The sequence below is a fragment of the Triticum urartu genome, chromosome 7 (genome assembly GCF_003073215.2).
Source record: "Triticum urartu cultivar G1812 chromosome 7, Tu2.1, whole genome shotgun sequence".
Lineage (NCBI taxonomy): Eukaryota > Viridiplantae > Streptophyta > Magnoliopsida > Poales > Poaceae > Triticum > Triticum urartu.
The window spans coordinates 19,087,505-19,103,629 of NC_053028.1; the positions used below are offsets into that span (position 1 = coordinate 19,087,505).

General features: G+C 46.7%; 1 protein-coding gene across 1 annotated transcript; it reads right to left on the bottom strand.

Annotated features, from left to right (window-relative positions):
- Window positions 1-380: 380 nt before the first annotated feature.
- On the bottom strand, window positions 381-2,455 carry LOC125523901 (3-ketoacyl-CoA synthase 5-like). Its single transcript, XM_048688963.1, has 2 exons — window positions 1,588-2,455; window positions 381-1,309 (listed from the first exon to the last, which is right to left on the bottom strand). Exons 1-2 carry the CDS (start codon window positions 2,262-2,264, stop codon window positions 499-501), a joined length of 1,488 nt encoding a protein of 495 aa, XP_048544920.1. The 5' UTR covers window positions 2,265-2,455; the 3' UTR covers window positions 381-498.
- Between the last annotated feature and the right edge of the window lie 13,670 nt (window positions 2,456-16,125).

Here is a 16,125-nt window from a genome sequence, read left to right on the forward strand (position 1 = left end):
ACCTTCTCCGCTCAGATGCAATCTAGTCGTTGTCAGCACATGCAAGAACACGATAAGAGAAAATATTTTGGTGCCACGATAACTTGTGGCTTTTCAGGATATTTTCCATAGCTTTATATTAGACCGACACTGACACCCAAGATGACACAAGACAATAGGATGCCATCCGGAATACAACTCCAACCCCGATTTACAAAACTAAGTAATTACAAAAAATTAAGGTTTCTCACGACATCTCATGTGATTATTTACGTGATTGTGTTGGTTTTTGCACTTATTATGTAGTACTCCCACCATCCCAAAATATAGTGCATATTAGAATTTTTAAAGTCAAACTTTGTAAACTTTGACCAAGTTTATTAAAAAAATATCAACATCTATGATACCAAATCAATTTCATTAGATTCATGCAATATATTTTTATTTAATATCGTACATATTTGGCAGTAGACAGAGATAATTTTCTCCATAAACTTGGCCACAATTCATGAATTTGACTTATTTTAGCAAGTCGGGAATGTCCACCGGATACCTGTGGATAGACGTGGTCCATGGCCCATCGGTCTCGCGGGCAGCTGGTTGGATGCACTCCCACACTACGCTGTTGCACTTGAACCCTGAGCCGAAGCCGATCATCCAAATGCGGTCGCCCTTGCGCATCCGGCCTTTGGCCTCGATGTAGGCGAGCTCGTACCACAGCGAGCTACTCGACGTGTTTCCGAACCGGTGAAGTGTCATCCGCGACGCCTCCACCTGCTCGTCGGAGAGGAGGAGCTTTTTCTGCAGCTGGTCTATGACAGCACGGCCGCCGGCATGAATGCACATGTGCTCGAATGCCGTGGAGAAGTCCGGGATGTAGGGCTTGATGTGCGCGCCAAGCACCTTGCGTGCGATGAAGGAGAGGACGAAGAGAAGCTGCTCGGATGCCGGCAGGACGAGCGGCCCGATCTCAGTGATGTTGGCCTGGAGCGAGCTCCCTGCGACGACCATCAGGTTCTTGCTGAGGTTGATCCCGACGTTCCCTTGGTCGTCCTCCTCCTGGAACACACACCGGTAGGCACCGTCGTCGTTCGCGCCCGTGAAGGTGCGCACAACGTGCTTGAGGCGGAACCGGGCATTCACGGGGGACGTCGACAGCAGTGCGGCCACTCCGCCGACACGGAACAGGCAGTTGGGCAGGAGCATGGCACGCTCGTTGCCGACGTAGTAGTTCGGCGTGATGGTCTCCGTGGAGACGACCAGCGCGCAGGCGCCTCGGGGAAGAACTTGCAGGAAGTTCCTGGCAAGCCCCGCGGCGATCAGCCCCGCACTGCAATGATTTTAAATTTTTAGTTTCAACGATATTTTAGCGGTTGCGGAAATCACTAAATTTCACTGAAATCCAATATTTTGGTTTTCATTTCGGCTAAAGGATTGGAATTTTCAATTGAAATTCACTAGGATCCAACAAATTGTTTGAAAAAATATTATTTATATATATATATATTGAATTTGTGTGTACTGCCGAAATTGTTGAAATATTTTGACCGAAACACAATTATTATGTATGTACCAAAATTTCAACGAAATTGCACTGAAAGTGAGAACCTGCAACCCATGCCGGAGAGGTTGATGCTGCGGATGTCGCCGCGCAGGTTGTACTTGTTGACGATGATGTCGACCAAGGACGGCGTGGGGCAGAAGAGGCTGCAGTTGAGGACGAGCGCGCCGATGGCGTCTGGAGCGACGCCCGTCTTGGCGAGGAGGTCGTCGATGGCCGAGAAGATGACGAGCTCGAACTCGGCGCGGGCGTTGTCGAGGGTGCAGTACTCGTGCGTGGGGACGTAGTTGTGCGCCGCCGGCAGGCATGTCTCCTCCCCGAGGCCGGAGCGCTGCAGCAGGCGCGACATGAACCGGACGCTGCGGTCGTCGATGGTGGGCGTATGCTTGGTGTGCTCGACGAAGGAGGCCATGGGGATGCGGCCGAGCGGGCGGTTGGAGGAGGAGTGGAAGCAGGCGTAGTCGACCAGGTACACCGCGCGCGGGCGAAGCATGAGGTGCACGGTGGCCGCTGCGGCCGGGACGAACCCCGCCAAGAAGAGGTGCGCTGGCTGAAGCTGGAGCTCACGGAGCCAGCTGATGAGCTCTGCTGGTCCGAGCCGCACCAGAGCGACGAGAGAGTAACTGGAGATTGCGGCGGCGACAACGGCGAGGAAGTTGTCCATGATGCGCTGGTACACGGCCTTGAGGCGCATGCTACTATTTTTTGAAACGTTGAGGCTCATGCTGCTTGGTTACGTACGTGTGGCTGTTTATGTTTTTCTTGTATGAGGGGCTACTTACATGTGGGTGTCTTTGCTGCGTTTAGAGCTTGCACTTATATAGTTGAGGTCGTGGCTTCGGTGCTGCAGATCATGCCCGAATTATAGACGATGTGTGGGGAGCCTGCTTCGCCTCTGTCGACGGTACATGTGGACTCACTTGTGACCTCGACAGTGGTTATATATGGCGCCACCCACACCACCACCGTCGAAACCCAGCGTGGAGGATTGGCCGTTTGGGCGCATGTGTCTTCCACCTGCCTGAGCTCATCGGCCAGATGGTTCCCACAGGTGACTAGGTTGCGGCATCCGGTGAGTTGGCACTTGGGCTCTCTTCACTATAAAGCTTCGTGGATTCATCGCCAGCTCGGAGGTTGCTAGACCTACATCTGCCAAGATGATAGCAATCGGGGACAAGAGAGAAGAGGGTGTGCGCTAGCCATCGTTCCGGCATCCTAAGGACAAATCATTCCAGAGCAAAAGTAAGAAGAGTGGCACTGTTGGGAAGGTGTCTGCGGCTGCTTGATGGACGGTTTTTTTGGGGCGGGGGGGGGGGGGGGGGGGGGGGGGGGGGGTTCTTTGTCGATATGTGTTTTCGATGGAGGTTTCTTTGGGATGTTGTGATCCATGTGCCAGGGGTTTGTAGTTGTACAGGGTTGCGGGTGTTTGTTCGTTTGCTGAGTGGTAGTTAGGATTCATGATTTGGGAGTAGTCCCCATGTGTTCATGTTGTAATGTTTTTTGCCCGGTCTTCCATCAATTAAATGGGTAATTCGCTTCTGCTTAATTAATGAGCAAGGCAAATACATTGCCTCTATCGAAAAGAAAAAAATAGTCCGCTTTTGCTATTATCTAGACGACAGATTTTTAAATTTATTCCTCCTTAAAAAATATTTTAAATTCTTTTAATATTATATATGTTTCTGTTTGCCGGGAAAAGGAAAAAACAACACATAACAAAAAACCAGTCACATGTTAAACAATTGGGCACTATTTAGCCAGCGGTAGGTGTTGTTCAATTGATGATTCTGGTTAGCAGCGAATTGATGGGTAAGTCAAGCAATTCACTTATAGTATATCGGATGGGTAAGTTAGTGGTCAGGCGTTTTCCGTTTGATGATTTTGGTTAGCAGCGAATTGATGAGACGATGTTGTTGGTGCCCTGTAGGGTACGGTTTTAATTAAATACTGATCTGATGTGGAAAATGCCAAACAATACATCTCACGTCAAGTCACTGTTTTCATTAAACTCTGATGTTGAAAAAAAATGTTGGCACCAACCGTTGGCTGATTTTCTTAAAGAACTAAAGAAAAATTGCGGCCAGGAAATGTTGAATCCTAAACAGGGTACCATTTTCGTTAAACTCTGATGTTGAAATAATGTATTGACACAAACCATTGGCTGATTTTTTTAAGTAACTAAAGAAAAAACACGTCCAGGAAATGTTGAACCCTGTTTGCTAAAGGTGGCTTCGTGGTACGGCCCCAAGTAATCGCGACATGACACAACCGGATACCACTTTTCACTTTCTTTTTAGAAAAAATTACCAATACATAGTCGATACGTCCATATAGTTCTGAGTTAAACTACGTGATGGTAATTGTCGATCTAATGGTTAGCATTACTAAGTTGTACATTTCAAAAACGGTGACTTAGAGGTATCAATTTATTTATCAGCCATGTTGCACATTTCCATCAAGTACACGTGCACATTTTTTAAAAAATATACAAAAGTCGGGTTGCACATACCTACACAAGAAAATGCACATAATTTGAAAACATGTAACCACCATATTTTCTTGCATAACGATCCACATTCGTTGAATGATAATAAATAAGTGCATTAACAAATAGACCCTCTTTAATAGTATGTGCAACTTTATTTATAGAGGAGTATAAAACTTGGTAATATCACATTTCCAGCAATGACTTATTTTATATTTGTGGACTTGATACAATGCAAAGAGTTAAATGGCACAAAGCTATATATACAAAACTACAGATTTTGTGGCTGCAGTTTCGCAGCATGCGCACCCAAATAGCGTGGTCGATAGGAAAACTGAAGGTTTTGTCCTAATCTTTTACATCATGTCCAAATCGCACAGTTAAAGCATTTTATCAATAAAAATGACAATCCGGTCCCACCTGACAATGCATCCTTGCTAGTTTGTTTACATGCCCTCCCCTCATATGTACTCCTCATCCTCCTCTTCTCCTCTCTCTCCAGCATTGGATCTATGATTGCAGTAATTTTTTTAGGATGAGGAATATTGACATTTGTAGTTGTACGATCCCTGTTCGCACTGGTCGCCGTTCAACTGATTCCATGTTCACTATTAAGTCATGAATATTACTTGAGGATACTAGACGGCTACTGGAGGCACAAGACCCTGATGAACCATTGATATGCCATTAGTTCCACCGCTTCCATCTCCCAACTGGATCCATTTTTTCTGAATTTCCAATTGGCACATTGCTAATGTTCTGAGAAAAATCTCCAACTCATTAATGTTTTGGTGAACATCACTGGCCAATAGGGATATTGTAAACCATATGTTTTGGTCCACATGTCTACTGACTGGGATTCAAAGTGACACTGATTTGCATGGGGTCACTGGGTACCTTCACTTTCCTTGGTTTATCATTTAGTTAAACATTGATGTGATGCTAAAAATGCCAGCCGGACATATCACATCAAGTCACTATTTGCTCAGGACAATGATGTTTTTTGAGAAACACGGTACAAATGCAAATGTTTACAAACACATACATACACTCATCCCTATGGATGTATGCACACACACCCTACCACTATGAGCATCTTCGAAAGACTGAGCCGATGGGTCTTGAGGTTGACGGTCGATGGGAACGTCGCCACCCACTGAAAGAATATTCAACATTTATGAGACACCAAAGCATAGAACCTAGAGTTTGATCCCAGTCTGCCCTCCTAACCATCCAACCACAGGTTGGTTCTCCATGACAATGATGGTGGTGAAACACTTGAAGGATACAATTTTAATTAAACTTTGATGTTGAAAAAAAGTATTAGCACGGATCAGTGGTTGACTTTTTTTTGAGGAACTACGGAAGAAATGGGGCAAATTGCATGGTTGTGATGAAATTTTGTATTATATGATGATAAGAGAGGAGGCTACAAAATGCCACATGATTAGTACCAATTAGTATTACATGGGCCTCACTTAGGAGCAATGTGTGCACATATATCACCTTGTATTTTCTTAACAACGCATGCATTTTTTTCCTTTCATGTTCAACAACGATGGTTGTATGATCAGTCGCTCGAATTAGAGAAAAAAAGGGGATATGCAGCAGGGTTGAATTGAGCTGGCAACCCATGTGCACGGATGACAATACAATACTAAAGTATATACCTGTTGCATATCCCTTTTTAGCGCACGGGCTGCCCCCTCAACTCTTCCAGTAGGTGTTGACCCCTGCTAAGCATCTTGGGTGAAATGGAAGTATATCATGCCTATCCAGACATCAAACACCTTCTTCACATTTGACTTTTGCATTGCAGTCTTCGGTGAAATGGAATAGTGTATCTTGTGGCTAAACCTTGTTCCTAGTGTGGTGCCAAAAAAATTGAAGACAATTGGTCTTTGTGTATTAAATTCCAAGTTCGTTAATCCATAATTGTATAAAGCCATCAATTTGTGATCATAGTGGATGCTCTTATTATATGGAAGGTGCAACGAAGCGATGGTGCAACCAAGGGGGAAGATTCATAGCATGGCAAAAAATCTTCGACTAGGGTGTGATGGTTGATCGGGTATGATAGTTCCCCACTTCTCTCAGTGCCTATGGGTGCCACATCCCCTCCTTGTTGTCGTAGGTAACGGTGCTATATTTTTGGGTGTTTTGTTTGAATGGTTTGATAGGCTATTAAATGATCATTGGTATCCTCGACTATTGCTTTCGGTAGAAAGTAGGGCCATATGGCCTTTACACAGTAGCCAAGGGGTTATCTTCCGTTCTCCAGAAACTTTTTCAGTGAATTATATCATGGCTTATGTTGTCCTACTACTTGTTGTGCATGTGCCCCACAAAAAGGAGCAGAAACAACTCCATGAAAGGTGCACCCTGACAATGCTACATCAAGGTAATGACAAAAGGTAACATACTCTAGGTACATCCAATTAATTAACTCGATGGTGGGTGTATGCTTGGTGTGCTCGATGAAGGAGGCCATGGGGATACGGGCTAGCGGGCGGTTGGAGGAGTAGTGGAAGCATGCGTAGTTGATCAGGTACACCATGCACAGGCGAAGCATGAGGTACACGGTGGCTGCTGCGGCCAGGACGAAGCCCTCCAAGAACAGGTGCGCCGGCAGGAGCTCACGGAGCCAGCTGATGAACTCCGCTGGACCGAGATGCACCAGGGCGACGAGCCAGGATGTGGTGACAACGGCGAGGATGTTCTCCACTATGTGCTGGTACACGGCCTTGAGGCCCATGCTGCTTCTTTTTGAAACTTTGAGGCTCGTGATGCTTGGTTAGGTATGTGTGGTTGTTTATGATGGTTTATTATGTGTACGTATATGGGTGTTTTTGGTGCGTTCAATGCTTGCACTTATATAGTCTGTTGTTTACTGTATTGGCTGCCTCTAGAAGCGGGGACATCGTCTAGGTGGTGGTTCAGTGTTGCAGATCCTGCCCGAGCAACAGACGGTGTGTGAGGGGCCACTTTGTCTAGTTAACCATATATGTGGACTCACTTGTGACCTCAAACGGTGGTTATGTCGTCACCCACAATACCACCGGAGCCCGTTTTCGTGGAGTGGAGGTTTGTGTGCTGGTGTCTTCCACTCATGACTCACCTGAGCCCATCAGCCATTGGCACCCATTTTGGGGGCTTTTTCGTTAAAAAGCTCTACAATTAATTGTCAGCTTGGAGGTTGCTAGCCTTGGATTTGGCAAGATGATTGGTTACCTCCTAAAGGAGACATAATGAGGCACAAGAGAAAGAGGGTGTGGGCTAACCATTGTTTTGGCATTCCAAAGGACAATCACCTGGGCTCAAAAGCAAGAAGAGTGGCACCATTGGAAAGGCGTATGTGCCTGCTTGATGGATGGTTCTCTTTTTTTGGGGTTGTCGTGTCCGATGTCTTTGTTCATGTATTTCGTCGGGGTTCCTATGCGATGTTGTGATCCATGTCGGTGGTTTGTACTTGTAGCTGCTTGTGGGCGTTTGTTTGTCTGCCAAGGTGCTTGTGGAGATTCATGTTGTAACAGTTTTCGCCTGGTTTTTCGTTAATTAACTGGGCAATTATCTTCTACTCCTCCGTAAACTAAGATAATATAAGATGTATCATATATTAGTTTACAGAGGGAGCACTTAACTGATCTATGAGGAAAATATTTTTGCCTCCACTTTATTAAAAAGGTTGTTTTGCTATATTATCTAAGCGACTGGTTTTTAAAATGTATTATTCCTTACAAAAATTGTTAAACTGTTTTAGTATTAGATACCGTGTTTTTGTTTGGCAGGGAAAAGAAAAGGCAACCAACACATAACAAAAAGGAAAAACCAGTCACATGTTAAATGATTGGCCACTATTTAGCCTAGCTAGTGCTTGCAATTGTAGTCAGCGGTCAAGGGTTTTTCATTTGATGATTTTTGTTAGCTGAAAATTGATGAGACGATGCTGGTACCCGGTAGGGTACGGTTTTAATTAAACACTGATCTGATGTTGAAACGTCACGTCACTGTTTGTTCCCAGCAGGTTACCGTCTCATTAAACTCCGATGTTGAAAAAATTGTATTGACATGGACAGTTGGCCTTTTGTGACGCCCGGGTAATTTGGCTACAGTAATCCCACGTTAATGATGCCACGTCACCTCGATTATTGTTGCTAATCTCGCGTTAGTTCGAAACCGGTTCGAATTCAAATTCAAAATCAAGCAAACAATAAAATATTTTCAAAAATTAAAACTAAAATGTTGGGGTGTTGCCAAATAATGCATGGATAATTATTGTGGAGAAAACACAATTTTATAAAAGGATTAAGTGCACTAAAATATTTAAACAGCAGCAAAACATTAAACTAACTACCCTTTTCAATTTGATAAAATATTAAACTATTTGTTTTATTGCCAAAAATTTATAGGGCAGTGGCATACTTATTAAAACTAAATTAGGGACCAGTGGTGTAGTTTATAAAACCAAATTCAAAAGGAAACTAAAATAAAACAGTAAAGCAGAAATATAAAATAAAACAAAAATAAATAAAGAGAAAGCACTCACCCCCCCGGGGCTCCGGCCCAGCAGGCCACCGGCCCAACTGGGCCACGACCCACCAGGCCGGCCCAACCGGCCACCCTCACTCCCCATATTCCCCACGCCCGTAACCCTAACCCCTCTCCCAGTCGCCCCACCTCCCCTACTCGCTCCACTCCTCCTCTGTCCCCCTCCCCGATCCAGATCGGATCGGGGGCGTTCGCCGCCGCCGCCCGGAATCCCCACCGGAGACGCCCCGCCACCCGCCATCATCGGTGCCGCCTCCCCTTCTGCGTCACTCATCCCCGACCTCCTCCTCCTCCTCAACCGCGGACCCCAAGCTCGACGCCGCCCCGAACCGCCATCACCGAGCGCCATTCGCCGGAGCTCCTCCGTCGTCGCCGGATCTCGCGTCCTCGTCCTCCTCCACAAGCCACGTCGACCCCCTTCTCGGCAACGCTGTGAGCCGCCCCTGTTTCCTTCTTTTCCCGCGTTCGCTGTCTTCCATGCCCCTTCGCCTCGCATCGCATCCGTGAATCCTCCGCAGCCTCGCTGGCTGCTTGGCCGCCGCAAGCCGCGCGACGCGCCGGCTCTGCCTGCTGTTTGCCGCTGCTGCCCTCACGCCCTGCCGGCGCACGTGCTACCCCGCGCGCGCCCATCCGCCTGAGCCACGCCTGGCCTCGTCCGCGCACAGACGCGCCCCGGCCGCTGCTCTGCATCGCCCCATCAACGCCCGAACGCGCCGCCGCGTGTATGTCGCCCCGCTTGCCTCCTCTGCTCAGGACCGCCCACGGCCACCCCGTCGGCCACCGCGGCCATCAGCACCCTGGCCGCTGGCCCCGCCCCGCAGCACTCCCCGCCGGCGAGCGCGCGCCCTGGCGCCCGTTGCCCGCAACCGCGCCCCGCGGGCTGGCGCCCGCTCCCGTTTCTACCGACCCGTTAAGGCTCCCTGGTGCCGATGACAAACGGGGCCCATGCCCCTGGAACGTTTAAAAAAAAGATTAGAAAAAAAGATAAATAAAATTAATTAAGGAATTAATTAAGTTAATTAATCCTACTTAATTAATCTAATTAACCTGTTAGTCTAACTAAACAATAATTAGTTTAACCTAGCCCTAATTAACTTAAAAGTGTATGACAGGTGGGTCCCATTGGGCCCACATGTCAGTTTGACTAAGTCAACTAACTGGTTGATTGATGACATCACGCTGACCTCATGCTGACATCATAATGGCAATTTTAAATTAAATTAATTCTGTTAATTCTAAAAATGAATTAAAAACTTTGGAAATTAATATAAAATAAACCGTAGATCGGATGTAAAAACTTTGTACATCAAAGTTGCTTAGAACGACGAGACGAATCTGAATACGCAGCCCGTTTATCCGCCATGCATCCCTAGCATAGTGAACACGCAACTTTCCCCCTCCGTTTCATCTGTCCGAGAACGCGAAACACCGAGAATACTTTTCCGGATGTTTTCCCCCTTCACCGGTACCCCCTCGTACCGCGTTAGGGCACACCTAGCACCACGTTTTGTCATGTCATGCATCATTATGCATCTGTTTGCATTATATTTATTGTTTCTTCCCCCTCTTCTCTCGCTAGACACCGAGACCGACGCCGCTGCTACCCAGTACGACTACGGAGTTGACGACCCCTCTCTCTTGCCAGAGCAACCAGGCAAGCCCCCCCTTTGATCACCAGATATCGCCTACTCTTCTCTATACTGCTTGCATTAGAGTAGTGTAGCATGTTACTGCTTTCCGTTATTCCTATCCTGATGCATAGCCTGTCCTTGCTACTACTGTTGGTACCTTTACCTGCTATCCTAATGCTTAGTATAGGATGCTAGTGTTCCATCAGTGGCCCTACACTCTTGTCCGTCTGCCATGCTATACTACTGGGCCGTGATCACTTCGGGAAGTGATCATGGGCATATGCTATACACTTTATACTGTTACATTACTTGTGATGTTGTTCGGAGATGGGGGCTGAAGGGGCAGGTGGCTCCATCCCGGTAGAGGTGGGCCTGGGTTCCCGACGGCCCCCGACTGTTACTTTGAGGCGGAGCGACAGGGCAGGTTGAGACCACCTAGGAGAGAGGTGGGTCTGGCCCTGATCGGCGTTCACGGATACTTAACACGCTTAACGAGATCTGGGTATTTGATCTGAGTCTGGCCATTTGGTCTATACGCACTAACCATCTACGTGGGAGTAGTTATGGGTATCCCGGCGTCGTGGTATCAGCCGAAGCCTTCGTGACGTCAGCGACTGAGTGGCGCGCGCCGGATTGGACTGGAACGCCATTAGGCTAGGTCTGCTTCCGGCCGCGTACGCAACGTGCAGGTGTGCAAAGGGCGATGGGCCCAGACCCCTGCGCCATAGGATTTAGACCGGCGTGCTGACCTCTCTGTTGTGCCTAGGTAGGGCTGCGACGTGTTGATCTTCCGAGGCCGGGCATGACCCAGGAAAGTGTGTCCGGCCAAATGGGATCGAGCGTGTTGGGGAATGTGGTGCACCCCTGCAGGGAAGTTTATCTATTCGAATAGCCGTGATCTTCGGTAACAGGACGATTTGGAGTTGTACCTTGACCTTATGACAACTAGAACCGGATACTAAATAAAACACACCCTTCCAAGTGCCAGATACAACCGGTGATCGCTCTCTCACAGGGCGACGAGGGGAGGATCATCGGTTAGGGTTATGCTATGCGATGCTACTTGGAGGTCTTCAGTCTACTCTCTTCTACACACTGCAAGACGGAGGCTGCCAGAAGCGTAGTCTTCGAAAGGACTAGCTATCCCCCTCTTATTCCGGCATTCTGCAGTTCAGTCCACATATGATAGCCTTATTCCAGTTGATACCAATGCATACATATGTAGTGTAGCTCCTTGCTTGCGAGTACTTTGGATGAGTACTCACGGTTGCTTTCTCCCTCTTTTCCCCCTATCCCTTCTACCTGGTTGTCGCAACCAGATGTTGGAGCCCAGGAGCCAGACGCCACCGTCGACGACGACTCCTACTACACCGGAGGTGCCTACTACTACGTGATGCCCGCTGACGAAGACCAGGAGTAGTTAGGAGGATCCCAGGCAGGAGGCCTGCGCCTCTTTCGATCTGTATCCCCGTTTGTGCTAGCCTTCTTAAGGCAAACTTGTTTAACTTATGTCTGTACTCAGATATTGTTGCTTCCGCTGACTCGTCTATGATCGAGCTCTTGTATTCGAGCCCTCGAGGCCCCTGGCTTGTAATATGATGCTTGTATGACTTATTTTTATTTGTAGAGTTGTGTTGTGATATCTTCCCGTGAGTCCCTGATCTTGATCGTACACGTTTGCGTGTATTATTAGTGTACGATTAAATCGGGGGCGCCACAAGTCGGTATCAGAGCCGACTGCCTGTAGGAATCCCCTTTCCAACTCCTTGGCCGAAGTTGAGTCTAGTCGATGAAAACTATTTTTCTAACATGGCTGTGCGGCCCATGGGCCCACATCGCCATCTGGGTGGTATTAGGATCTTTTACTCCTCGATCCTTACTCTGGGACTCTGATCTCTCTTCTATTCGGGTTAAATGATTTGCTAAAATCTAACTTTAGTTTCTCGAAAATACTTCCTCCCGGAGAGCCCCATTCAGGCCAGATGATCGCCTGCTGCACCAGAAGATTTCGTAGTTACTCTGTGCTAATTTTTCAAGACTTTGTGCCCATCGCTTTTGCAAATTCCCTACCACTGTTATATCATTATGGATAACTACATTCACTTGCCCTTTCAAATCCCATTGATCTTGTTATTACAAGATACACCGAAAATTCTCTGTATTGTTCCGAGAATATTTTGTGCCTACTGCCTTACAGTTCCTTGCCACCTGAATACCCCTACGGATAATATCCCGCCCTTATCGAGTATCTGCTCAGCCCCAGTTGTGTTGGAAATATGCCCTAGAGGCAATAATAAATTAGTTATTATTATATTTCCTTGTTCATGATAATTGTCTTTATTCATGCTATAATTGTATTATCCGGAAATCGTAATACACGTGTGAATACATAGACCATAATATGTCCCTAGTAAGCCTCTAGTTGACTAGCTCGTTGATCAATAGATGGTTACGGTTTCCTAACCATGGACATTGGATGTCGTTGATAACGGGATCACATCATTAGGAGAATGATGTGATGGACAAGACCCAATCCTAAGCCTAGCACAAAGATCGTACAGTTCGTATGCTAAAGCTTTTCTAATGTCAAGTATCATTTCCTTAGACCATGAGATTGTGCAACTCCCGGATACCGTAGGAGTGCTTTGGGTGTATCAAACGTCACAACGTAACTGGGTGACTATAAAGGTGCATTACAGGTATCTCCGAAAGTGTCTGTTGGGTTGGCACAAATCGAGACTGGGATTTGTCACTCCGTGTAAGCGGAGAGGTATCTCTGGGCCCACTCGGTAGGACATCATCATATGCGCAATGTGACCAAGGAGTTGATCACGGGATGATGTGTTACGGAACGAGTAAAGAGACTTGCCGGTAACGAGATTGAACAAGGTATAAGGATACCGACGATCGAATCTCGGGCAAGTAACATACCGCTAGACAAAGGGAATTGTATACGGGATTGATTAAGTCCTTGACATCGTGGTTCATCCGATGAGATCATCATGGAACATGTGGGAGCCATCATGGGTATCCAGATCCCGCTGTTGGTTATTGACCGGAGAACGTCTCGGTCATGTCTGCATGTCTCCCGAACCCGTAGGGTCTACACACTTAAGGTTCGGTGACGCTAGGGTTGTAGAGATATGTGTATGCAGTAACCTGAATATTGTTCGGAGTCCCGGATGAGATCCCGGACGTCACGAGGAGTTCCGGAATGGTCCGGAGGTAAAGAATTATATATAGGAAGTGCTGTTTCGGCCATCGGGACAAGCTTCGGGGTTATCGGTATTGTACCGGGACCACCGGAAGGGTCCCGGGGGCCCACCAGGTGGGGCCACCTGTCCCGGGGGGGGCCACATGGGCTGTAAGGGGTGTGCCTTGGCCTATATGGGCCAAGGGCACCAGCCCCTATAGGCCCATGCGCCTAGGGTTTCCATATGGGAGGAGTCCCACTAGTGGAAGGCACCTCTAGGTGCCTTGGGGGGGAGGGAAACCTCCCTTGGGCAGCCGCACCTAGGAGATTGGATCTCCTAGGCTGGCGCACCACCCCCCTTGGCCCTCCTATATATAGTGAGGGAGAGGAGGAACTTCATACACCAGCCCCTGGCGCCTCCCTCTCTCCCCTTTACGTCTCTCTCTCGTAGTATAGGCAAAGCCCTGCTACTGTGACGCCCTGCATCCACCACCACGCCGTCGTGCTGCTGGATCTTCATCAACCTCTCCCTCCTCCTTGCTGGATCAAGGCATGGGAGACGTCTCCGTTCCGTACGTGTGTTGAACGCGGAGGTGCCGTGCGTTCGGCACTTGATCATCGGTGATTTGAATCACGACGAGTACGACTTCATCAACCCCGTTCACTTGAACGCTTCCGCTTAGCGATCTACAAGGGTATGTAGATGCACTCTCCTTCCCCTCATTGCTGGTTTCTCCATAGATAGATCTTGGTGACACGTAGGAAATTTTTGAATTTCTGCTACGTTCCCCAACAAGTTGTTCATGTGTTTCACAATGGTCATCAAAATACTATTCAATCCTCCAAAAATCCTTAGTAGCTTATTGCTCTGCAATACTTGTCTGCTTGCATGATGGATGCTTTCCATATGTCTGGCAATATTTGTTAGTATCCTTAGGCACCGTCATTTTGATCCCTTTGATTCAACATGAGTGCGAATGCACGCAATCATTAGTTGATCCTTTTAAATTATCTTTCTGGCTCAGACGTCATTTTTGAACATGAGCTTGTTCTCGACCAATCGGATTGCCACCGATTGTACCCTTAAGTGTACGCAACTTATCCATCCTTAATCAGAGCTTTTGCTTTTGATCCCTTGATCAGAAATCATAATTCTTTTGCATTTGAGCTTTGAGTTAGTCAGTTGTTTCTATAATCTGATCCCCTTGCATCCTTTCTTCAACTGATTGTGTGTCGATGCTCACATCAGCTCCGCTATGGACCGTCAGATCCTTTATTGGATTATTATTTGACAGTGTCCTCCTTATTCAATAACCTCGTGATCCTTTCCTCTGATACATAATGCTTTTGGTAAATTGTATCCTCTGTTTTCTCAACCATGCTCTGTTTTCGAGCTGGTGATATTTACGATTGAAGCTTGTGGTATATGTTTCCACGATACCCTGACGGGTTGAACCTATGCCTTTCTTAATCTGTGTGAACCCAAAAGTTTTCACGGGTCATACTCCTCTGGTAATTCACTAGGTAGGTTTTGACACTGAAATCAGTTTTATCTAGAGCAGTGCATGAAAGGTTATGCATTGAAGAAGTGGGAGTCGACCTTGAACTTGTTTTCATGCCCATGGACATGATGTATATCCTATCATGGAAGCTTCTTGTAATAATAACTATCCTCCTTGATATAATATCATTTGGTATTTGTGAATTGATCCTTGCAATCGTGGTTCCAACCATATGTTCTTCTTTGACCCCATTTCTCGGGCAAGTTTAAGCACTTGTCTTGTGTGGACCAATACACCAGTCCAACCTTTACTTTGATCTACCGTCGAGTATTACACCCTGGTATCTCGGGAATATCATGGGACATCATAACTTCTTATGGGTTCTTCATAAACTATTATCACTCGCCGGATCCAATTGTTCCTAGGTTCTGGGTTGTCATCAACCGAGAACACCGAATAGTGAATCGAGTCCGCACTCTGATTCAATAACTCTTAAGTAAATGTTGTTGCTTACGAGTTAATAATCATTTAAGTCATTCCTAGCCTGATCGGCTATATCATCATTGTGCTAAATTTTAACTGTGCTACCTTGTCCTTCTTCACGGAGCACAATTCTCGACGATGAGCTAAGCTTACGTCGATTTTCCTCATCATATCATTTCTCCCTGAACAGCAAACTTGATTTCGAGTTTGTGTCATACCCATGGTTCCAATAACCATTCGCTTCATCATTCCTTTCACTTCATGTCATCACTGATCGATTACATCTTCGTGGAGCCTCTCGACTAAATTTGTCGTGGTCATCAAACAACATTTTGATTACTTCTAGAATATCAACCAAATGTATGATGACATGTAACCATCCTTGTCCCTCGATGATTTGTGTTATCACCGACAACATTATTGCTTTCCCTCCAACACAAACTTGTTCGTGTTTTGTGTTATACCTGGAGACCCGTGCTATCCAGCAATTATTCTTTGATACGTTGGAGTATTACCATCTTTTATGTCAAGAATGTCGTGAGAATTTCACCACCTCCTAAGAATTCTTGATACAGGTAATACTTATCACCATCACCATTCTTTCTTGGTCCCCGTGTTGGATCTAACCGGGATACCAACAGGTGAACGGTGCTGTTTGGATTCTGCCCTTCTAGCAACCCTATTGCTTTGAAGTTAATGGTCGAACGTTCATTCTTAGACTATTGATCACTGAATCACCATTC

Excerpts from the sequence above, each read along its gene's own strand:
- LOC125523901 (XM_048688963.1), bottom strand. The coding sequence starts at position 2,264 with ATGAGCCTCAACGTTTCAAAAAATAGTAGCATGCGCCTCAAGGCCGTG. Across the intron at positions 1,310-1,587 it reads CTCTCCGGCATGGGTTGCAG|TGCGGGGCTGATCGCCGCGG; the intron begins GTTCTCACTTTC and ends AAATCATTGCAG.